The 24,598-nt window shown below is 38.9% G+C and overlaps 1 protein-coding gene across 6 annotated transcripts in view; it reads right to left on the bottom strand.

Moving 5' to 3' along the window:
• LDB3 (LIM domain binding 3) overlaps positions 1–24,598 on the bottom strand; it is a 116,156-nt gene that overhangs the window by 55,434 nt on the left and 36,124 nt on the right. For all 6 annotated transcript variants that reach the window (XM_082286064.1, XM_082286068.1, XM_082286063.1 and 3 more), the window contains exons 3-4: positions 22,550–22,701; positions 9,141–9,216 (exon numbers count right to left, since the gene is read on the bottom strand). In XM_082286064.1, coding sequence (XP_082142190.1) covers positions 9,141–9,216; positions 22,550–22,701 — 228 coding nt within the window. The remainder of the gene's footprint in view (positions 1–9,140; positions 9,217–22,549; positions 22,702–24,598) is intronic.

Below are 24,598 nucleotides of genomic sequence, written 5' to 3'. Positions count from 1 at the left end.
GGCCAGAGTGATAAAGCTTTAATGTAAAGTGTATCAGAGAAACAGATGCTTTGTTATTCTTCACAGATCAAGGAAATAATCTCAAAATTAATTTCAGCTTCTTGATAGGATTTTCCAAAGGGTTTAGCTAAAGCTGTAACAGCAATTCACACAATTAAGTTTAAATCATTTGGTGAATAGGACACAGAACCTTAAAATCACTCCCCATGCTTGAACTTCCTTACAGCTTTTACCATACAGCTAAGTGCACGTTTGTGAAAGCACAATGAATTCCGTTTTGGAGCACCACAATATCACAATCATGTTGTATTATATGGTAAGAATGTTCCCAACAAAGGCCAGATTTTGCAGTGCTCACAGTCCTTTCCTCGTTCACATATATCCACTATGAGGTTGAGATTATCATGGATGCCACCAAGTCCCAAGGTAGTTACAGGTTCCATGTTTTTTTCCACAGAGCAGGAGACAAGATGCTTCTTACTTCATGGATAACTCTCAAGTGGGAATGGGAATGACAGCACTATTGAGCTCTGAATTTTCTCTGCATGTCAACAGGGATGTACAGTTCTCTAAATCTCAGAGAAGTTACCTTCCAAGACACATTTATTTAGTGCTTCTGAGCTCTTTCCATCTTTTCAGAATGTTCCTGTGCTGCAGGATAAGGGTTTTTTTATTTTCTTGTTTGTTCATCAGTGTTACAGATGGTAAAGGCAGATAGACAGCAACTCCCTAAAATCTAGTTCAAACTGAATAGAAAGGCTCACACTGACTTTGGTGAGTGATGGATGCAGCTCTGTTGGAATTCTGATAACAAACAGTCACAATGCTGAGCCATCCAAAATTCAGCCCCTTCGCCCTCACCCCTGCAGGTATTCAGGAGGGATATGAACATAGTGGGGAAAAAGATAGCAAGACACACTCCCAGGAAGCTCTGCATATTGAAATAAGACAAGAATTGGTATTCTTCAGAAAACTGTGAATTAAGAGAGAAGTATTTTGAGGTTTATTTTGCTGATCTTGCTTACTAACTGAAATTATTTTCTTTTAAATGGTAATTGCTTTACTTAATTATCCAGTATGAGAAGGGAGGATAGAATTTTCTCAGATAAGTTAATTAGGATTGTTAATGCTGAGTGCTCAAGAGAGTCGCAATGAATCATCTAAAACTGCTTGAATCATCTAAAACAGGTGTACATGCTCTTTTAATAGGAAGAAATATCCCTACTTTGCTACAGCTTAAAACCTCTTGGCTTTACTTTTGCAGAGAGCTTCTGCAAAGGGATATAAAGTACTTGAAGTTATGCATTTGCTATCAGACCTCGAGTGGCTTGCTGGAATTTTCTGGTTTTCCTTATATAGCCAAGTCCCTAGTGTTGAAAATACACTTTCCACATACTCATAACAAGAAATTCATCTTCATTTAAAAAAAAAACCCCAAACCACAAATAAACTAAAAAATTAGATTTGTTTGACAATTTATACATGAAGGCAAAAAAATTAGGAAAACCTGATTCTCACTGCTTTTTCTCATGTACTGTAGTCCAAGTTCCCCACTTTACAAACCTACTAATTAAACAGATGATCTGCAATACAAGAATATGGAAAACCTTGACAATAAGGATCAAACTATTTGGAGATCATTCCTTGTTACAGCAAAGTTAACATTAAAGCTAATAGATGCAAGACAGACAGTTTTCATACCAGAGGATTCAAAATATTGCAATTCTGACTCATTTTGCATAGGAAAGCCAACACATTAAGGGAGGAATTGCAGCAGGACACTCCAGTAGCTGAGCGTGTCAGATTTGCTGGTCAAAGCTATTTCTCTTTAGCCAAGTACCAAAGATCAGGTGTGGTTTATAGCAGCTGCTCTGATGTCTGACAGCAATACTTGGTTCTCTGAGACTCCATGCATTAGTTAGAACTGCTGAGTGCCACAACCCTGAGATGATCACAGTTACTTCAGTCCTAGTGTTCCCCCTCATGCCCTGCTGACTATTGCCAATCCATGCTCCACTTCAGATACCAAAGACCATTGTTCTGTAACAGCAATGTGGGTATATTTTGGGGGCTACTGGAAAATTTAATCATTGATCCAGACCTTAATCATGATTGCCAGAGAAATGCACAACAGGGTAAAGCAGCATTACATTCACTGTTCAGCAAGTTCATTACTTATTGACATAATTAAAGATGGTACCATGTTACCTACCCTCTAGGAAGTCCACCTTCCGAAGCCCTTCGGTTGAGACTCAATTTATGCATCTCAGCCATTTCCCTCAGGGTCTCTGCCGAGTAAAGGCCAATGGGGTTGTTATACTGCCTCGCAGGGCTCAGCTGGTGTGCAGGGCTACTGCCACCAGCCAAAGCAGGGCTTGCTTTGGAACCTAGAGTGCTCTTGGCAGGTGAAATGTCAGGAGTCACAGACTGAGAGGACATGGAAGATCTAACTGTGGTAGTCCTTAGGTAGGAAGAGCTATTTGAAAAGCTGATCTCTTGCTGGTTGAGGTAGCCTGAAAATGTTCCATTGGTTGCTAAAACACTACCCATAGGCCCAGTCGCCGTGTTAGTTAGAGGGCTGAAGGTTGTTCTGTTGCCATTGATTTCCCAAGCAGGTTCCTGTAGTAGCAAACATGCAGGCCAAGAAAAGACAAAAAAGAAAAGAGCAATCATAGAACACATGCAAAAATAACATATCTGCAATTAATGCTTCAAACATAGTCATAAACTAGCAATAAACAGATTGGGGCCAAAGCATTCAAACTTTCAGGGAAGATTTTTCAAAGAAATGCATTGTTTCAAAATAAGGGAAGCAAAACAAACTCAGGCATTTTTTACTGGATTTTAGTTGAAATCAACAAGTAAAGCTTAACATTGAGAAAGCATTTGATACTAGTCAACCTCACAGCAATAATTTTATATTATGACAACACTGTCCATTAATTTCTAGGATAATTAAGAAATCTTAAAAATGTCTTGAGGTCAGAATAATTTCAGATCACGTACAACCATAGAAGTCAATGCCGTTATTATAAAGACAAAATGATTCTAAACCACACTGCTCTGTTTTCTATGACTGCACTCGAAGTTATGGAGGTTATGCACTGCTTTCCTGGGCTCTGGGTCATGCTGATCAGGCCATGCAGCAGGGTTAGCAGAGAGACCAACAGGACTCGAGAACAGGTACTGCTCCACAGGGAGGATGCTCCTATGCTGATCATTCCTGCATAAATTCCACTTGAGGGAATGTGTGCTTGAGCATGGAGGTGTGTGTATGATCCTACAGTCCTGTCCCAGATAATATTCCTAACTAGGACAGCAGGTGCTGTCTTAGTCAAAGGAATCTCTCCTACAATACCTATACCCATAGAAGTCTGTGCTGGTGTTCAGATTCAAAAAAATCTACCAAAAACTCCTCCTGGAGAAACACAGTCCAACACCGCAGTTTCATAAATGATTCACTAAAAACAAACCTTAGTGAAACCAAAATAGAAGATTTATCAAAAAAGAAAAATGCTCACAGTTAAGAGGCCCAGTAATGCTGGCTACTTGCTGCAGTCCAGCTCAGGGGACAGGGACAGGCAGGGGATATCATCCTGAAGAAGAAATGGAACCCACAATCTGGCCTCAATAAAAGCCAGCTCAAGAGCAGGTGGTAGCCTGCAGTGACATTTTGCCCCATTCAGTGGCAATTCAATCACCATTTTTAACACCTTGCACTCAGCTCCCCCACAGCCTTGCATGAAATATAGGCCTGAGAATAACCTGGCCTCTACTTCTATACTTTTGATAGTATTGGTTATCATTAATGTAATTTACTCATTTTGATTCTATGGTTCACTAGAAAAATAAATATTTATACAGCCCTCTTGGATTTTTCTATATTGCATATATAAGTTCAGGGAACATACATTTGAAAAAAAAAATCAAGATAATATGGCTTGATTAATTGAAATTTATTGAAAAAAACCCTAAAGGTCTAACGATATAAATAATCAGAACACTAAACACATTTAAGACATTTTGAATCAAAAATGTAAGGCAGATAAAATGAACTGAGATAATTTTTCTTAGTGATAAACAGGAAGAGATTTTAGCTGGCACTAATAACGGCCTGAGGCTGTAGAAACAGATAATCCTAAAAGCATTTTCAGACTGTGCCTTTTTAAATAAATACATTTGCAATAGATACTTAGGTCATTATACCCTGACACTGAAAATGGCAAGCAACAATCCCTTTCAGTGGCCTATTGAAAGCTTCCAGATACCACTAAATAAACAGAAATCAGGCGTTCCCTCTAAAAATGTGTTTAAAAAGAGGCACGAATGCACAAGGCCATATTCAAAAATTAAGTCGTCACTTGGGCAAACCATTTTTACATGCCAGAAGAGAGGGACAAAACAATTATTAAAAAAAAAGTGAACACAGAAGTAACAGAATAAAAAGAATATGCCAGAGTTATATTTGTTTGTGACCCTGAAAACTCTGTGGCTTTTAGTTAACTGTGGGTTACTCCCTATACTCCAAAATAAAAGGACAAGCAAGGAGAGCTGATGGTAAAGTATCAGTTTCAGCTGCTAGTGAGATAAATGCCACATATCTCCTTAACCTTAATGCATTTTCATAGTCTTGGTATTACTGGACAGTAGCAGTAGGCAAAGGGAAAATTATAGGATAGCCATAAAAAATGATGGCTGATGATTTGGTTCCCTTTTGGCACAAATGGAGTTCTAGTTTTGCTCCTCAAACAACTTCTAGCTGGAATACCAGCACACTGGCAACTCAGCACTAGAATTCCTAAGAGCCCAGCAGTGCCAAGTTAGCAATCTCCATCTTGAGTTCATATTTTTCATAGTTTTAGAGTAGTTGTTTTCCCTGTGTTGCAGGGGGGAAATGGATGAAACAGGACGTGTCTAAGGGAGCAGGTGTGCTACTTCATCTAAAGAATTACTGCCCCATCAGCAGCATATTTAGCTCTTTCCTCTTGTGACTAACAAAAAAAAAAATCTCTGATTCAGCTTATTCCTGGGAGAATATTGTAGAATTATTTTTTTTCTCCAGTTCAGCATCAAAACCAGATTAATGTGGAATTTCTGAAATCACTGCTGACTGTGAAGGGCAAATGTCTAATACTGAGCAGCAGCACTGAGCTTTCAGCATTGCATCACATGAAATGCAGCCAACAGTAACAAATGTTCCCCTGTTCCCCATCTCTCATCCCATTCTGTTTCACTGGCTGGAAAAGCAAGCTGACATTTCCAGCTCTGGGAGTCTGATGCTACCCCTCCAGCCGACCAGAAGAGGAGGCTCTGACACTGAGCAATGGGCTTCCCTCCACGGAGATTCTGGGATCGTGCAGCAAACGCTCACTGCGGGAGGAAAACTGCATAATGTCAGAGAATGAGTTTAAAACTGATAAATGTAGGGGAATCTCAAACGCTTTGAAATAGAAGGAAGCTAGGAATCAGCTCAATTTCCGTTCTGAAATATTATTTGTTTATAAAAATCCAGTTTCTGTGGAAGGCAAACGTCCCTTCTTATCTATCAGGGAAGTGAGAAACCAATTTATATTGGGAGACACAATACCAAGTTTTGCAGGTCCTCTCCCTTTGACAGCTCATTTTCTATTTATCTATTGTTGTGACCCTACAGTCATTACTCACCTCTTGCACTTCTAGGAGAACAATTTTAACAGTATACCAGTGAATTTGACCACCCAATATGCTCAAGAAGCAATCGTTGCTTTAAATTTTTTAGAGAAAAAAGGGAATGGAGGCACCATGGCACTGAATGACTCTGCCCAAAGACATGATCAAACTGCTTTTGGTTGAGCCAGCTCTTCCATCCTATACTCTCCTTAAAAAGTCAGTCATCTCCATCTATTTTCTCTTAAACACAAAGGCTTCCAAATTTGGCAGGAAACAAATCATAAGTATGACAAGATCCTCACTGGGACTCCAAAATAAGCATGTTCAGTAGTGTTTCACAAAAAGCACAACACATAGCCATATTATTAAAAATAACAAGGCTGTCAGTACCTTCATGCAAAGGGACAAATGTTAAAGCCATGCTTAACCCTAAAGCTCCAGCTGGAATGTTTTGAACTGCACTGAGCTGAATCTTCACTTGTGTTGTGTCCCCTCTGGAGAGCTGCAGGAACTCATTGACTGATTGATGGCTTAGTTTAAATCCTTGGACTCAAGCTTACTGTTATTGTTATTTGAATACTTTCAACATTAACTATACCCTTTCTTCCAGCTATGCCCCACCTGTGCAAAAGACTTCACTAAATCAAAAAGATTTGACTAAACTAAATGAAAATTGTTTCCAGTTTGAGATTTATGTCAGATAAAGATATAGTGAAATTGAAAATCAACCAAGCTTTATTTCCAATAATAGTCTACATACTTATGGCTGCAGAACCTGCATCATCTATAACATTGATCAGCTTTGTGAAAGAATGACTGATCTGTCTGAAGAAATGTATACTTGTTTGCCTAAAACAAAACAAAAAAACAATGAAAGAAGAAGTGCAAGCTTGAAAATTAGTGGAAGGTGCAATCAGATCAGCAATAATATACAAGAGGATTTATGGTTTTAACTAGACACTGAAGTTACACATGCAGATTGTTTAGCTAACATTGCCATGCCTTAACCTTAACCAGAGAAGGGTGAGGAAAGCTTCTCTTGCTGTATGAGGATGACACTGTCATGACTGTCTTGCAATGCAGTTTTTTGCTGATTTTTAAGAAATACAATAAAATTCATTTCATGTGAATCATCAGTCTAAACACTGTCAAGCAGAGGTGTGGAGGTGACTTCTGCCTGTGTGTCACAGAATTCTTCATTTCTACAGGGACACTGTTACTAGAAACAATAAAGGGACAAGCAAAGAAACCTTGGTTTTAAAGTGTATTTACTGTAAGGTACCTTACTGCAACATCAGCATTACACTCTTTCTATCAGTTATTTTTATTCTGGATTTTGAGACTTCACTGAGGGTTCAGTGCCTTCTTTCCCTTCCAAACAACCCCCAGAAAAGGATTCTTCTTCACTTAAAACTTACTGTTGTCCACTGGTACAGATGAGTGACACAAGTGTCCTCCTCTTGACCCGCAAAGGGTCTCCCCCTCCAGCACTCTACTGCTACCTCTTCCCCCTGGGTGAAAGACCCTACACCTAAGATCCTCCTGAATACTGCTAGATACCCTGTTTCCCACCATACCTTCTCAGGGATGCCACCCTTTTCCTCCAGAAAGGTTCCAGTAATTCTCTTTTCCAGCTGCTGGGACTGCCTGTAGCATGCTCAGAACAGGCTGCCTTCAGCAGCTCCTATAAACCTTTCCTGAGCACCTTGCACAGAATTCTCAAATTCTGAAAATGGCTTCAGTCCTTTGATCCTCATCTCTCTCTGAAGGGTTAGAATAGGAAATATAAAATGTCTTTATGGCTTTCATGCCAAGGGCTCTTTTAGGACCCCTGCAGTGTCTAAAGTTAACTTTTCTATACTAGAGATAGTGGAGGGAGGAAATTGTTTTCTGTGGTAAACAGCTTTGAATACCTATGGCAGAAATTTTAAAATTGACACTTGCCAAGGAAGAAATGCACTTAAAAGAGTTGTGAAAATCCAATATATAAAAGCTCTATGTGCCTATGGAGGAAGTAGACAAAATTTTCCTACCTGTGCCGGTGCTATAGAGCCCAAAAGGTAGGTGTCAATCTTGTGTTGGTGAGTAACTCTGATGAGACATCTACTCATTGCCTTGAACACTAACACCATTCTGTGTGGCTCTTGAGGGAAAATGAGGACTCCTTCCCCTTCCCGTCCCTATTACTTTGCTGGTGCAAATACCAGTTGAACCAAAAAGAATGATCCATCGCTTGTTTTCCTAGGAATTTCACAGTATTGTTTGATGACTCTTCCAATAACTTCCTCCAAGATAACTTTTATAAAATCGTGATATAAGCAGAAACAACTCTGAGCAAGATAAATTCTTAATTTCATCTTCCCTTGCCAAAAAAGTTTGTAAGATCCAGTCTGGAATAGCATTATTTCTGTCTCAACTAATAAATGGCCAGTCAGGGTAATTTAAAATTTCACAAAATAAAACTGAATAAAATTATTCCCCCCAGGTGCCTTCTCTTCTGTTACCTTGAACCTATTTGCAGCAGTTTTAGGGATGATGTTACCATCTGTGCTCTGAATTTGGAAAGCATAGTGTTTATAAAAATTACTTAAAATTGATCTATGGAAGCTGGAATTGTCAAAAACAGTAGAACATCATCTAATTCCCCATGTATTTTGATCTTCAGTGTTTTTTATTTATATGCATGCTAGCGATGAAACTGGCACTGACAGAAGGGATAAGTTGCAGCAATGGAAACTTTACCTCCTGCCCATTTATCTAATCAAATGCATCAGCAATACAAATGTCCTACCCAGAGCCTGAGCCTAAGGATATATACACCATCTTTCAGGTACCCTTGCTCCTTGGTGTCTCTAAAGATACAGAAGATGAGTTGCCAGGTACAGTCAGTGTTTATTCTAAAATGAACATTTATTTTATGAAAGATTATGTGCTTTGACAGTGGAAAGCAAGCCATCCATTTCCTCTGCCACTTGCTGTTATTCATTAAATTGACCTATCCTCTTTATTTTTTATTCTCAGGTCTTCTGAATCCTATGATAAGAACACTATACGATGCAAGCTTTCAAATGCCCTCACGTCCTCTTTCCAAATCAGTGTCATTTCAGTTGCAGTCAGGATCTGAATAGTCTGAGGCATAATCTAATGGCTCTCCCCAATGGTCTCTTGTTCTAATGGTTCTCTTTCTACAAAAGCAAATGTATATTTTGAGAAGCTTTAGTGGCTTCTTGTAGCCTAGATGAAAACAGCTGCTCAGAATTGGTTAGACCAAATCACATCAAAGGATAGCTGGATGCTTTGGTCCTGCTAATAAGAAATCAGCAAAATAAGATCACCAATACCCTGCATTGCAGCAATTTTGCTGCCTGTGCATTCATTCAACGTTTAATTATTTGGGGCTGGCAAAAACTATTTCCTGTAGTAGATATTTACCTTGACCACAGTAGATAGAAATGGTATTCACTCTGGCTGAGGAGAAACGTGTCACTTACCTTCTGATGGGGAATTACAGCCCTGGGAGAGTCAATTCTGGGAGCTGTGGTTGAAACTGGCACTGGACGTTTAGATCTGGGGATCAAAAAAAAAAAAAAAAAAAGAAAAAAGGTGTGCAATCTGGAGTCCTATTTTTCAGCTCTAATTTCATGCCAAAAAGCTGCTATATCAGGTCTGACAGTTAAGCATAGCCTAGACTTTTTCTATCAATCATGAGGCTTTTTCTACATCTTCATTTACCGAGGTATTAAATGAGAGAAAAAGTTTGAGAAAATCTCTCTGAATGATGAAAATCCACCAGTTATGGATGCAGCCTCTGACTTGGGAGAACATCTGTTTTCCAATACTTGTGACAAACTGCATTTTCATAGATGAAAGTCAGCCACAACTAGATAAATTCAAGTTTGGGAAGCACTCTGGAAAAAGGGACTTAAAGGTGTTTCAAAATGCAGAGGCTAAACTTTGGTGCTGAGGCATCTAAAGAGCAACTCCTCAAAAGATTATTTAATAGCTTAAACTGTACCACTACAACTGCAATTACTTAAATCTCTCTGCAGGAAGAAACATGGGCTTCATTTCAGACAATTGAGTTTTACAATGAGCAGAACACAACTGAAATAGCCCCTCCAAGTGCCTTTCACCTGTATTTGACAAATATACGTCCTCGATCATTTAAAAAAGCCCAAAATAAACCCCACTAAAATGATTCGAAAACATACAGTTTGCCCTTTCATTGGTAAATAACAAAGAAAGCACAGTGGCAAATGCTAACTGAAGCACTTCTAGGATGCTCAGGTAAGTGAAGATGTAGTTGTGGGAGGTGTTGTGAGAATCTGCATAGTGCTGAATGCTCCCCTGAAATCGTTCCAGTACATATGGGATCACCAGAGAAAATGAAATAAAAAATGAAATAAAAACAAAAATAGTCAAAAGCATCAGAACTATACAAGTAATATCTCATTTCCAACCTACAGATCAGGATTATGCATCAAATTTGTATCTTTAAAAAGTACATTGCAAAATTAGGACAGGTACAAAAATGAAATAAAAACACTTAAAAGCTTACAAATCAAGTAGAAGCAACTGAGACATTTGGAAATGTCTGCTTTAGACAGGAGATGAAGAAGGGAAGACACTACAGAGGCTTAAAAAATAATGAATGTTAGAAAAAGGGAAATAAAACAACTCTTGTGGACATTGAGTGAAATTGAAAACACAACACATATAAAATTGATAAAGGCAAACATCTTCTCCTAGAGAACTTGATTAACCTGAGGTGAAACTCACTGTTACAAGATATCATTGAGACTCTGAGAAGAGCAGAGTATCAGAAAGGATCAAACAGTTACACTTAACAACAAAAACCCCAAGAGCTGCTTTCTACTGGGTATAGTAAGTAAACATACAGACTCTCATTTTTCATGGCACAGCTTTAAAGACCTTCTGTGCTAGGTTCATTATTTCTTTACTGAGGGCTGTGTTGCACTTTCCTCTGAAATACTTACCAGGGGCATCTATCAGAGAGGGAAAGCTGAGCTAAACAGGAACAGGGCTCATCCCCAGTGGCAATTCCTGCATTAATATCCAGTTTCACACTGAGCTGTGTGTTTAACTTTAGCTACCACACAACATTTTTTCCATAAGCAGTAGTGAACATACAAAAAAAAAAGACCACCTAGGAAAAAGGAGTAATCCTTCCAGGAACTGGAAGATTTCCACTTAGAAGGTATGGAAATTTTGCTACTTTGAAAACCAAGCTGATTTAATAGATGCCTACCTCACAGCCAGGTACTATGAAAATGAACACAGTCTGAGGAGACAATGAAAACTGGCATTTTGTTAAACAATGTGTAATTACCCTGTGAAATTCACTGACAAAGTATTCCTGAAACAACAGGCTAGAAAATTATAATTCATACTCACAGCTGAAATATATCACAATATACTCCCTAAGACATAATTATCTTAGAAATAGATACCTTCAAGTGCTAAGAACAAGATCTACTCACTAACTGCCTAAACCAAACTTTCCTCAGGCAAGTTATCTTCCCTCAGGAATGAGTGTTGTACTCTTCCTCCACCCATTTTAGCTTAAAAAGAGAAACAATAAATCATATTTATGAGACATGCACATGTATCATGAAAGACAGCAAAAAAGAGAAAAAAATCAACTGCAGCTCATAACACATGGTAGCTGAAAACTGACAGTGACAGTTTATGAACACACAAAGATTTAGGAGATGATTCTGCTCCTCTTTCCATTACTGTAATTCCTGAAGTGACATTGGTAGACCTGGCCATACCATGTTAAATGTCCCCCAGCTCTGCTCACTGATGATGAATTTTAGCACCAGAGCAGCTCAGCACTGTAGATGTCGTTTGCCATATACAGAGGTGTAGCAAACAACCACTGCATATTTGATGCTTAACTGGGAAACAGTTGTATTGTGGCAAACAAATTTATTTACCAGACTATTCCATCACTTCTGATGTTTACTGTGTGTTTAGTTTTTCCTCTCTCATTACCTGACCACAGAAGATGATGCAAAAAAGCTGCATTTCTTCCACATTAGTGATAAAATACATCTGTCATTCACAGTGTTAGCCAAGATTTGTATTTGATACCAACTTGGAGGTTTCAAGATGTTACTTGAAAATGATGATGTTCCTACACAACTCTGACTTAGATGTTTATAGCTTTGATATTTAAAAACAGAATAATGAGGCTTGCTAGATCTAGCAGAGGCTTGCACCAGAGAAAAGGGCAGAAGAGGTGAAATCAATTTGTGGAACGAAAGTGTATGCACTTGCAGAATAAAGTGATTATTTACGTAAGAGCCATTACTCCTCCGGGAAAAACATCTGCAAGTTCAGAACATTCTTTTCTTCCTCCCTCCTTTGCTAGATGGATCAAATCCTGTAGCAACAGAAGTTTGCTTTTCAAATGATGATGGTGCTGTAGCAAACACATGTCCATGTTTACATTTTAATCCATTGATTGTAAAATTATTTTATTCCAAACACTTGAGGCTGCAACTGCCCAGTAGGGCTATGAGAAGGATGAAAGCCCAAATTTCACAGATGACTGTGATAATTTTAGATTTGATGTTGAAATTTTTCATCAAGGTTCTTTTTCTTAGGCAATTAATTTGATTTCAACTTTTAGGAATTTTCTTCTACATTTTCCAATTTAAAAATGGAAACAAAAACCTCATGTCAAAATGAAAACTTAGAACAGTTCTAATGATGACCAAATACATCATTTTGGTATTTTATTAAACTCTTCTCCTTCCCACAGATACACCTCTTCTCTGCCTCAATACTGGTTCTCTTTTTTAATGAAGTTCAAAACCAAGACGGATGTAGTTTTGTGAAGCAGTTCTATTTTGATAACACTGCTAAAATGACTGCCAGAATTTCTACTTGTTCCCACCTACCTAAACAGATCTTAAACTGAAGAACGCTTGACTTCAATCCTGGTATTTCTGTACTCACAACAAAGGTTCATTAGGAGTCAACTGCACTGAGGAGCTGCCTGCCTAAGGAAGGGCTGCAAAGGAGTTCTGTGATGCACTAGCAGTTTAAATTGCGTCCTCAGGAGAGCAGAATATTGTACTTGCAGAGAGGTGACATGATCTAAGAGATAATAGCTCTTTTTCATCTTCATGGGGCCTTTTTCTATTTCCTATCTTCACAGTCAGTGTCTACCTTTTCTAATTCTCAGGACAACTAAAATCAACATTTCTTTCTTACAGTATGCTTTTTCACTTATAATTTTTTGACACATGAGCACTTATTTACAACTTCTTGAATATCTTAATAATTGTATGCTAGTATTTCAACTACTACAAAATGAAAAGGCATCAAGTGCATTGAAAGGTAATAAAACAGACTAGATTAGGATTAGAAATGCTCAGAAAACATTTTACGTACTTCAGCTATCACCTAACTGAAATGGAGTCATTCTGGAGTGCAGCAGGTGAGCACAGAGCAGGATGCAAAACAAAACATGTAGAATATGGCTTCTTATATATATGTTTTAATGCATTAATATTCCTGATAATTTGGTGGGGATGGTGCTGGGAGTGTCAGCGAGAGACATAAAGAGACTAAGCATTACTCATGGTTATCAATTTGAGGCGTCCATTTAATAAATGCTAAGATAGTAATGTGCCAGTTAAATGTTCAGCTAACCAGTGAATTAGGCAGCCAAGTAGAAGCTGCTGCATATTTCTAAGTCTTGCACAGAAAACCTTGAGTCCCACGATACCGTGGTGTAATTCTCTATGCCCTACCTGGGACATCAGCAACCACTTAGCGACTCCAATGAGAATCACAAAGAACATTTCACAGTACTTCAAACACAACTGTGATCACTCTGGGCCTAGGATCAGACCTACTTTCCCCCTCTCAGGATATCATCTGTGCCTGCAATAAAACTGACAAATACTTCCACCAGCACTTTTGCTCTCTATGTATCAATGGCAAATGCAAATATTGACATTTGGCTGGATGACTGATCCATTAATTATTTCCCTGCATTATGCTGCACTCCGATTGCAAGTTGGGCAATCACACTTTCCAGATCTAACGTTCATGCCCACAGCAACATAAGGACAAAAGCTTGCTAGGCATAGAGGGCATCAGCCCAAAAGGAAGCAGCTATCCAATAAACAAGCTGTTTGGAAATATGTAATACCAATTTTCCCTTAGAAGGAATCTGAGGCAACCGCAAACATTAAGGGATAGAAAGGGAAAGTAAAGGGGAAGAAGCCTTGGAGATTTTTGTGAAAGGGAGGAAATAAAGCGAACAGAAGCCAGTATGTGAAAAGATGAGATTTTTGCAAAGGCTCTCCTGATCTCTCTTTGACCCTTTCTACTTCTCTGGCATCTGCACAGTACCTGGTGCATCCTCCTTACTCCTCCCCCGCTATGGAAAATCCCTCGTTTCCTGAACTGTCCCACATTCTGCCCTCCAGCCTGTTCCCTCCTGAATGGAGTCACTGGCTGCCAATGCCTCCATCTGCTCTTAATTGACTTGGTACTGACACTCAAATTCCTCCATCCCAGCAGCTTCTATGGGCAAACAAGGAGGCTCTGCCAGTATCCCTGCAGCTCTGCCCTGGGGGTGACAGTAATCCACAGAGTACCAAGTATGAATGCTGAGCACATGCCTGGCACTCACCCAGTACACACAGAAAGCTCCACACTTAACCTCCAAGGAGCATGGACACCTTTACTCAGGCAGGATACTTCTCTGTCTCCTTCTTCCTGTCTTTGCATTGTTTTTAAACCATTTCCAAAAATTTCCTCTACATGTCACTACTGCAAACTTAGGTAAGCCGTAAAAAAAAGTGGGTTCCTACCAAGGAAATTTCATTCAGCTGCAAAACTTGTTTATGCTGTCATGGGTTGAATTTGTATGCAGAGGTGTATTCATTAACACTGTTGAAGAAATACATTAATTTATATCAAATTTATATGCAGCCCAGTGCAGACAAACCCACAGTCCTCCTGAAATACTCAGAAATACATAAATAGGTATTGATTATAAATAGGAAGCTACTACTCTCACCAATAATAAATTGGTTCATTGCAGAATTTGCATTGCCTACCTATAGACAACGTTAGTTCAGAATAAAAAAAAAGAAGCTTAAATGCAATCAAATTTATCAGAGAGGGATCAAGGCTTAATGGCATAAAAACTTCAGATATAGCTTCCCACTTGGAACCTGAAGTTCAGCATAATTATTTATTATTAATGATTTAATTATTAGATGGATTATTTATAATTACTGAGAGACGCTAAAAAAATCTACTTAAGGTAAACATATAAATAATGAAAAGATTTGTTAGTTTAAGATCATGAGAAAAGATGCTTGGGTTATGAAAGGATCTAATTGGTAAAGCAAAGAATTAGTAATAATAAAGAGCAGAAGAGGCACTAAATAAAGATTCAATTCTAGCCTATCATACCCTGGTCTTAAGATGTGATACAACTCTCCCCATTAAACATAATAAATAACAGTTTTGAAGAATTTAGTATCAAATATTTAAGTAAGTTCTTTAGCTGAAAAATATCTGAAGTGAGCCAAAATGATTTCCTTTGCTTATTCTTCATCTCCCATGCAAATAGTGCACCTGAGACTCAGACTACCCCCAATTCCAGTAGTCTGCAGGTCTTCCTGCAGTCCTGCACCTCTTGGCTTCTTAGCAGCTTCCTTTTGGGTGAAAGACATTCAGGGTCAGATTTCAGAGCAGCAACGGAGACTGATGTAGGGAACTGCCCTAAACAGCCAGCTCCAGAATCAGGAAATCACATCCAAACTTCAAAAATACAATGATTCTCAAAATAATAACATAAGGCTTTGTAACTGCCTTCTGTTCAGTCAGATGAGTTCAAGTGTTGTCTAAATCCAAACAGATTTCTAACATTACACAGAAAAAGTCTGGTTTTCCCCCTACCACTGATCATTTTCTAAAAGCAAAAGCCTAACTCAGTATACTTCAAGCATCCTGACCACATTTGTTTCCTGAATCCATTAATGAAGTGAATTTACTTAGTTAATTTTCTTGTAACTCCTCTTCATTAGGATGTGGACCTTATAGTGTCTTATGGCTTTTAGAGCACTTCTAATGAACATATACGGGAGAGAAAAATTAATGAACATAGATAATTAGACCTAACTGCAGTCTTCCTCATTTAGGCCTTCACCTTCTGTTTCCAAGCTAAAACACTTCAGTGAACTTTCCATTAAGATCTGCATCTGAGACTTTGATTAAAAACATAATTCTATGTCTTAAGACTAAGTGGTTAAAGTTAGCCAGGACTTGTCAAAAGAATTTGTCTCCTTTGGAGGTATTTAAGTCCTGTTTGATGCAGTAACACCCCAGGGCCAGCCTGTGCACAGTGCTCAGCACTGATGTGCTTCAGCAGTCACCAGCCAGGGACAGCACAGACATCAAGAGCTGCCTTGATGCCCCTGACAGTGCCTGACAACCAGGCAAAACAGACCTTGGTGTATCACTGCAAGAAACAATGGATTGCCAATAATTCAGAGTTTGTGGGAGAAAAAAAAAATTAGGCCAGACAGCTTTTACAGAGGTTGGTGGGCAAGAAACACCAGGGTAAAAGGGATCCAAAGGACTTTGAAAAATTCATAAGCACAAAGAACATTTACAAGATTTATCTAGTAAAGCCTTAGTGTTTTACCTAATTGAAAAATTCCTCATTCCTCTTCTAAGAAATACTTTGTCATCCATTCCAATTAGCTTTAAGTGTGTAATTCACATTTTTCCATCACCATGCTTAAGCTAATCAGTATTAATAAGAAAAGGTCCCAGCCTGAACACACAGCGACCTTCCCATCTATTGTAACATTTTGGCTAACATTATCTACTTCGTCCTTGCAGAAAGCAACCAGGAAGTGCTTGTCTGAAAGAATACAACTTCCATGTATATTTACTAAGCTGTGTCAGCCCACTGACTTCAGTGAGATGGGCCCATGGTACCCACCTTGACCTTTCCATGGTGAGTGAAATATAATATGTGACAGAATTCACATGGAGATTCTCTTTAGGGAACCCGGAAAATATTTCTCACATAAAACGATGAATTTTAACCTCACCTCTAAGCTGGTATTTGGGGAGGGGGAAAAAGTGATGTGCACTCTGAGAACAGTTCTAATCCCTAAGCAGAATCTTGTTGCAATGAAAATTTCACTGCCCTTTAAAGCCTTGGCATATATCCACAGTTTCCAGGCTCTTTCCTAAAACTAACAAGGACACTTTATGCAGTGAGTGTAAACAGCAGTCCACTCAATTAAACTGCTCATGTAAGGAATATATTTGTATTTATTGCAGTGACTGACATTGATACTTTATTTCATTTTCCATTGAAATAGCTGCTCATGAATTTCACCAGCATTAAATGTTACTACTCAAAGACAGTAGCCCACAGTCCTGTCCAAACGATAGCCTGACATCTGAAAACAAATCCTACTGTCCTCTCACACCTGCACACAGAGACAACTGGGCACACAATGGGAGTCACCTCTATTTCACAGAGGGAGGGAGGACCATCTCTCTCAGTAATACAATGTAGCTCCCTTAACCCACTAGCGGGTATGCCTTTTTTAATGCTTTAAGCATACAGAATCACCAGAAGGAAGGAAAAAAACCTTGGCTGTTGGTGGCAGATGACTCTCAGAACTTCTAGAGTCACATGTCTAAGAAAAATGAGCTAACTGGTATGACATGTCATATCCACCATTAGTGTTCTTTTTTCTACTAATCTGCTTAACATTCTGAATAGTTCAACTAGTTCAGACCATGCTTTCATCAATACTGTATATATAGTTCCAATTTACCCTGAACTGGGACAGATACCATCTTTTAATTCTTCTGAGCATAAATACAGCCCTATTCTGGTTCTGATTCAAATGTGCCCATCAGATGACCTAAAACATGCACAGAATTGGTTACTACTCCCAGCTTCAGACAAAAGAAAGCAGTTTACAATAGCGACTGAGTTCTTCTTGCTTGCAGTTTGCTGTCACCACATGCTTTATTTATAGTAGGCCTGAAATAAATACTGCAGGATCAGCCATCTTTTGGTGCTGCACAAAAAAGGAAAGCTATTAAATATTTACCGTAAGTCTCTCATAGCCTTGCCTCTGACACTTTCCCTTTCAGTAGAGAAAAGAATTATTTAGCTCATGATTTTCCAGCAAAAGACAGTCAATTGTGACTGTCTGGAAGCAAAGGGTAGCATCACTGGAATGCCCTGGGAGGGGGAAGTTTTGTCAATGTGCACCAGGCACAGAAGTCTCCACCTCCCCTGCTCCTCTCCGGCAGCACAGAGTGACGCCGAAGTGGAGCCTTGGAGTGACACAGGAATGTTTGTGCCAGCAGAACGAGGCACACTCATGTTACAGCACTTTCCAAAACTAAGCCAGTACATTTGGTGAATCCTTTCCAAGGAGGCTGATCAGATTACTTGAGTTAAGATCAAATGAATGTTGTGGATGCTCCAGTGAAACATGTTGACAAATAATGCTGCTCTCTTGTGCACTGAACTTATTGTGCATTTAAAAAAGAAACCCAATTGTATGAAATAAAAATAGATTTTGCATGCATTTCGTTTTTCACTGTGAACTGAATACTGCAGGATCCAACCTTTACGGCCTAATATCTGTGGAACAGACAGTTAAAGATGAACTTCGACTGGCCTAGAATTAAAATGCCTGAGGGCAGCTGTGTAGCTCAAGTAACTGATTAGAAACTGATACTGAAAAATGACTGAGAACTGAACTGCAGGAGGTCACAAAAAGACTAAAAGCAAAGCAATGTCTTTTTCCACCCCAACCCAAGCCATTATAGAGTACGATCATAGCCTTCCCTAGCATGGTCCAGCAGAACTAGCACCAATACCCCCCCAGTGCACCTAGACCCATACAAGTTTCTAAGGAATAAGCTGCATCTACAGAGGTATGTAATGCTTTAGAATATCAGCCTGGTTTGCCTGAGTGCCTCATGGGAGTTCTGCTGAGTAATAGTGCACAGTGCCAAAGACATTTCTTTCCTTCTCCTCTCACTCCCGCACTCTTTTCTTCGGCAAAAAAGAATTCACTTCCTAGATGTACTTAGTCCCCTAAACTTAAGGAAGTAGTGCTAGTCTGAAGGGTCCCATACATTCCCACATAACTGGATCACATGTCCCTTTCTCCAGACATGGTCCAAATACTTCAACTCCCTAGCACTTGCCTGTCTGCATCCTTTAGCTTCCCAAAAGCAGCAAAAGGAGGCACACTGCAGGCTCTAGAGAAACAGGCAGCCAGACAATGCAGCTCAAGCCACTAACAAGTTCTGGCTGCCTGATCAAACCTCTGGCACAGCTGGCAAGACTTCCAGTCTAATTTTGTGGGTTTATGTGAAAACATAGCATGGATGAGGTGATAAGAACAAATTTAAGAGGGAGTTTAGGGAAGGAAGTTGTCAGAAAAAACTTGACATCTGCAAACTCCTGAACCCATGACTGAAACATGGAGAACTCCAATCAGGCCAGCACTGAACATTCATAGAAGAGCTATGTTAGTGCAACTTGAACAGTGCAGGTGGTACTTGAATTAAAACTAAGCTAAGAATCATAGAATCCCATTGTTTAGGCAGGCAAGTAGGAATGGGGTCACTTAACACTCCCTTTTTTCTGTGTTTGATGTCTTGCAGTTGGACGTCCTGCACAAGTGCTGACACCATGTACAGGTTTTCTTGACGGCCAAATTAAAACAATAACCAGTTCCCACCCTGAAAAAAGCCCAGAGGGAACAGAAGTGTTGTAATAAAAGTGAGTAGCAACAAACACTGTCTTAACTGTCAGGTTATAAACAATGCTCATGAAACCTTCATGGCCACGATCAATAAAGGGAAAGGCCATCGCTCTTGAGAGCCAAGAACCATTAGAAAAAGAAAAAGCTTTCTATCTCGGAGCATTTACGTCGAGATTTCACATTCCACTGCTTCTTCCATGGCCTTACAGATTAAACAAACATGATCAGTTCTACTTCCAGTGCTGCAACAGCAAAACCAAGCCACAGATTGCCTGGTAAGGCATTCCATGACCTTGAAACATACTCTGTAGAGCCATCTGACTGCTTCACATACATGTCCAAAATCATCACAATTTAGAGCTTAAGTTTTCCTATCACAACAGTCAATCTCCTAATGCACATATGTGCCTTTTCCAATGTTTCCAAACTTCTATACAAATAGGCTAAGCGAGCACTTCCATCTCCGTGCTCTTTATGGCAACTAGGGCTGTTTTTCCATAGTACCAGAACACTCCGCTCCAGTTTCACTGCTGCAAGCCATGTCTAAAAAAAGTCAAAGTGATCTCTTAGCACAGTCATTTTCCTGGTAACCAAGTCCCAGGAGATTCTGCCTCTCTTCTGTCTTGTTCTTATTTGGTTGAAGGTTACTATCCCTTGTCACTGCTACCTTATTTTTCATGTTAACTGTTACTCTTTTCACCAATCCAATATTTGCAAAATTTTTTTGTTGAAGAAAGTATACTGCATTGTAAATTTTGGGCAGGTGACTAAACTGACAATCGTTCTGTCCTTAGGTAAATTAACCCATTAGTGTCCAGGGCAAAGATATTTTTTAAGGCAAGATTAATAGAACTTCCTGAATATAGTGGAGATGCCTTTTGTTCAAGACACTGGACCTTTAATAGGGTTGGCCAAGATCACTTGCTGCTAGAGTTTAACTTGTATAAATACTGAATTGTGCAAAGCAAAAGCCAGCTTAACGCCTCTGAGCACAACTTTTTGAATAGCCCCACGTCATCTAAGAAAAAAACATTATTTAAAAAAAAATACTTCTCAGTTTTTGTCATTGGTTTTTCCCAGTGAAGCTGGAATGGGTCACCAAGGCGAACTAATAGCTCACATCATAAAGCAGCTGAAGAGAAGAGTCCATTAAATGTATAAGTTCAGAGCAAAAACATGATCTGAGAAAGTTTTCATTTGCTAAAAAAAGCCATTTTATGATCTATTTATGTTTACTAGTATTTCATTTTACCTTATGCCATTTTCCTTCTTTTCAAAATGGATTGCAGTTCATCTACATCTATTATCTATGCAAGCATATTTCAGTCTGTGGAACACTCCATTACTGCTTTCTTTGATTGTTCATTACGCATATAACTTGAGTATCTGAATTATGTATTATTGTTTAGGAACAAAAAGACAGGGAAAGCCTTAAAAAACAATAGAAGAAAAAATAAACAGAGATGAAAACAATTAATAATGGCACTTCCACTAGTTTTCTTTTTACGTTTTTCTTAATGATGTGGCCACTAGAATTGCTGGTGATGTAATTTAGAGGTCAGCAAATAAAAAAGCCTAATTATTACTCAAATGAAATATCTCTGGCAACACTTGGTCAAAATTACTGTTTTAAGTGACTTGTCTCTGTGATACATATTAGGATAATCTGGATTTGTTAGACACAAATTTGGAAATCCTTCTCCTGTGTCTATGGAGAGATGTTGTTTTGTAGTTTTAAATACCAGGCCATAGAGGCAGACACTGGACAACTTTTCAGGTTCAATATCCAGGAAAATTAATACGAAATGTGCAACAACACAAAGCGCAGTAAGAAATGTTTTCTCTCAGTGCAAAACCACAAAGATCCAGCAGAAAGGCAGACAGAAGTTCTAAAACAATCAGAAAAGATTTTCCTTAACTTTCAAATACAAAATAATCCAGAACAATGTAAATCTTTGTAAAAAGGAAATACATACATTTGTAATAACAGTAGCACTCAGAGTGAAGAGAAAAGAAGTTGGAGTGGGTGTGAGGATGAGAATTCAACTACATGCATCAAGGTAGTTTTTCTACTCTATCTGGAACACTCAAAGACAAACTTAAAGCCTTGGGGGAATATCAGCCAAACATTTTCCTTTATAGTACCCCATCCTGTCTTGGAAACCTCATCTAAACTTCTTATTCTTTAGCTTTTAGTCTGTTCCTGATACTGATTATCTCTACTGCACATTCATGTAAGAGATTCTTTGGTTTATTCTCAGAAATTGTACTTCCACACTACAGTTTGCTTTCTGTACTTGTCTTTGCCTACCCTGTACAAAAATTACCTTCTTCACAATGCAATAAAACTAGCAGCTACTTTGCTTTCTATGATTATGGAGCTTTAAATATTAATGTGTTTATTACAGAAATCCTCTGTGCAAGGTTATCTAACTTGAGAATAAGTTTCCTTGGAAGCAACATTAACCGGAAAAAGTTAAAAGACCTATTAACTGTTTTCTAAACGGCAAGACAACTTTTATCACATCTCTATGTTAAAACCTGCCCTCGCCATGTTCTATTGCTTCCCTTTCCTGCACTTGGGCTACATCTTTCTTAGTCAGATGCTGAGCTCTTGCAAACTCACAGGTGCCAGACCATTAGCACAAATTCTCAGCCTGCTGAAACTATTCTTCCTGGGAATGACAGGTTCCTCCCGTGCACTCATAACACTTATTAGGTTTGTTGTTTCTAGAACAGCCATTCATCAAGTAACCAAACTAAACTGTGTTGCCCACATGAGAATAAACAAAAGAAACATCACTTCTGTATTTAACAGAAGCTTGAGTGGACACAAGATTACACCTGTATTCAATAGGCTAAATCCCACACAGACACACTCGACACAACCATTCAATTTCTATAGGAATCTATACTGACTTCTACAAGAATCAGAGCAGATTTTGGCTTTCTATCTCATATCTGTGCCATGAGCACTTCATATAAATCTAACAGACAGAGCTAGAACACTTGCAACCTTTAGTCACAAGTTTCATAGGTTGTCCTTAGGAATGCAAAGAGTTTAAGTTATACCAACATACTTCTGAAGAGTGAGGCTCAGGTTGTGGCTGGCTGATTTGATCTTGTTCTGGGCCTCCAGGTGGGTCATGCTGTCAGTGTTGACTCCATCAATGGCCACGACAAGGTCCCCCTGGTTCATCTGTGACTGTGCTGCCTTGCTGCCAGGAGTGATCTGTGTGGGAAAAGACAAAAGAAAAAGGTCTTACCCTGATAAGCCATTCTGTATGTAAAACAGTTGAAGAACTCACCCACAATTATAGTACAGAACAGATACAGCAAGATACAGTAGTTGTATCCACTACTGTATGGGTGAAAAATAAAAATTTATGGAAATTAAACAAATCAAAGTGAACTCACACTTCTGCAAAGGTCCAGGACACCATCTACTTGTTGTTACTTCATTTCGAGAGGTTAAGCCCAATGTAGTGGTTCCCTTACCCCCTATTATCACTATCTCAAGGGGACAATTACCTCTATTTATATAGCAACAGCATATAAAGACATTACTCAGAAGCAGAAAACTAATGAACCACTATCCACTGCATGATTTTATTGTATTTTTCCTCCTAAAAGCCATTTTCCCAAAATTAAATCATTTTATTGAGGGCACAGAAAATGAATGCATGTGAGGGGCCTTGGGCATGCTTTGTTTCTTTTATAGCAAGCTTTAGAGGAAATCATTCTGCTTAACCTTATCCATACACAACTGCAGCTCCATTACCAACACAGATTGCTACATACCCATCTCATCAACCTGTTGGACCTCACACTCCAAAGACCAGCACTCTCAGAAATAAGAAGCCACAGTGCTGCAACCACAAAGCTTCCTATTGACACAACAGTTCAGAAGTTCTGTTTGTTCACTATGGCAATGCATTTTGTTAGCTTCGAGTACCTTGTGAACTGCATCTTCTCTGAATGGACAGCACCCTGATCTCAATTTTTACAGCCCTCTCAGCTTCCATATGGATGACATTGGTAGAGTACTAAACCAGAAAAGCCTTCACATACCATCAGCCAGACAAATTTTAGTGAACACAGCAGAGTTGTCCTCTGCTTTCAGTACCCAGTACATAAAGAGCATGGATATAAGCTATAGATCTTTGCTCTTATCTTTAGAGACTCACTTCCTTACATTCCTCACTAAAAAACCCAAGGATAATCTAAAATACTACAACAAAGGTTGCATTCAGAAATTCTTTTCCTTCAGTACAGTGAACATAAAAGAAAGATGTGTTTGATTGTGAGCCAAAGCTCCCTTGTGAATTCAGCCAGGCTGAAACCATGAAGTTAAATTTCTAGGGAAACCAAAACCCAACACAAATTCAAACACTTCTAAGTGTTAAGTAAAATTCCTTAACTTGCCTTCCTGAATGCAACCTCAAAACACTTATCAATAAATACATACTCAAAAAAACCCCTCCTTCTTAAACAATTCCCTAGACTGCTTGTTTATGCCCTTTACTGGCAATGACAAATTAGCAAAAAAAGGGAAAAACCCCTTTCTTAATACGCTGTTAAAGGTGCTCAGTATAGAGGCCAGAAGCCCAGCTGACAGTGTAGTCTGACAATGGGAGGTGTCAGTTTACCAGAACATTAGCTCTAGTATCAGAGTGCTAGAACACACAGCACCCTGGATACTCAGACTACTTAAAAATAAAGATTACTTTGGAATTAGGCATTGTAATTCCCAGAACTGATTTGACTGGAAGAGACAAGTTTTAATACCTTTTCAACTGATATAGAAGCAATGAATTCTATGTTATCTGAGTGAAGGACAGCCACAGATACAATGTTCTCACGCCAGTAGAGCAGACTGATAATGGCAGTACTGTTCCTCAATGTATTTTCCTGGTGCTAAGGAATCGGGGGATGGGGAAATATTTTGTTGTATTTTCAAAGACAGAGTTTTATTCTGCAGTCGAATACACCTCACAGAAAAAAATTAATACGAGTAACAGATTCATGTTACAAGCACAGTTTTCCTAACCTGTTATGCAAACATTAGCTGCTCTGCGTTTTATTGACTTGCATTGTGCCAAGTACACAGAATTCAGAAGCCTATAAAG

The sequence above is a fragment of the Coloeus monedula genome, assembly GCF_965178545.1.
Source record: "Coloeus monedula genome assembly, chromosome: 8".
Classification (NCBI taxonomy): domain Eukaryota; kingdom Metazoa; phylum Chordata; class Aves; order Passeriformes; family Corvidae; genus Coloeus; species Coloeus monedula.
Note: the sequence above shows the minus strand (reverse complement) of the source record. Positions and strands in the feature narration are given on the sequence as shown.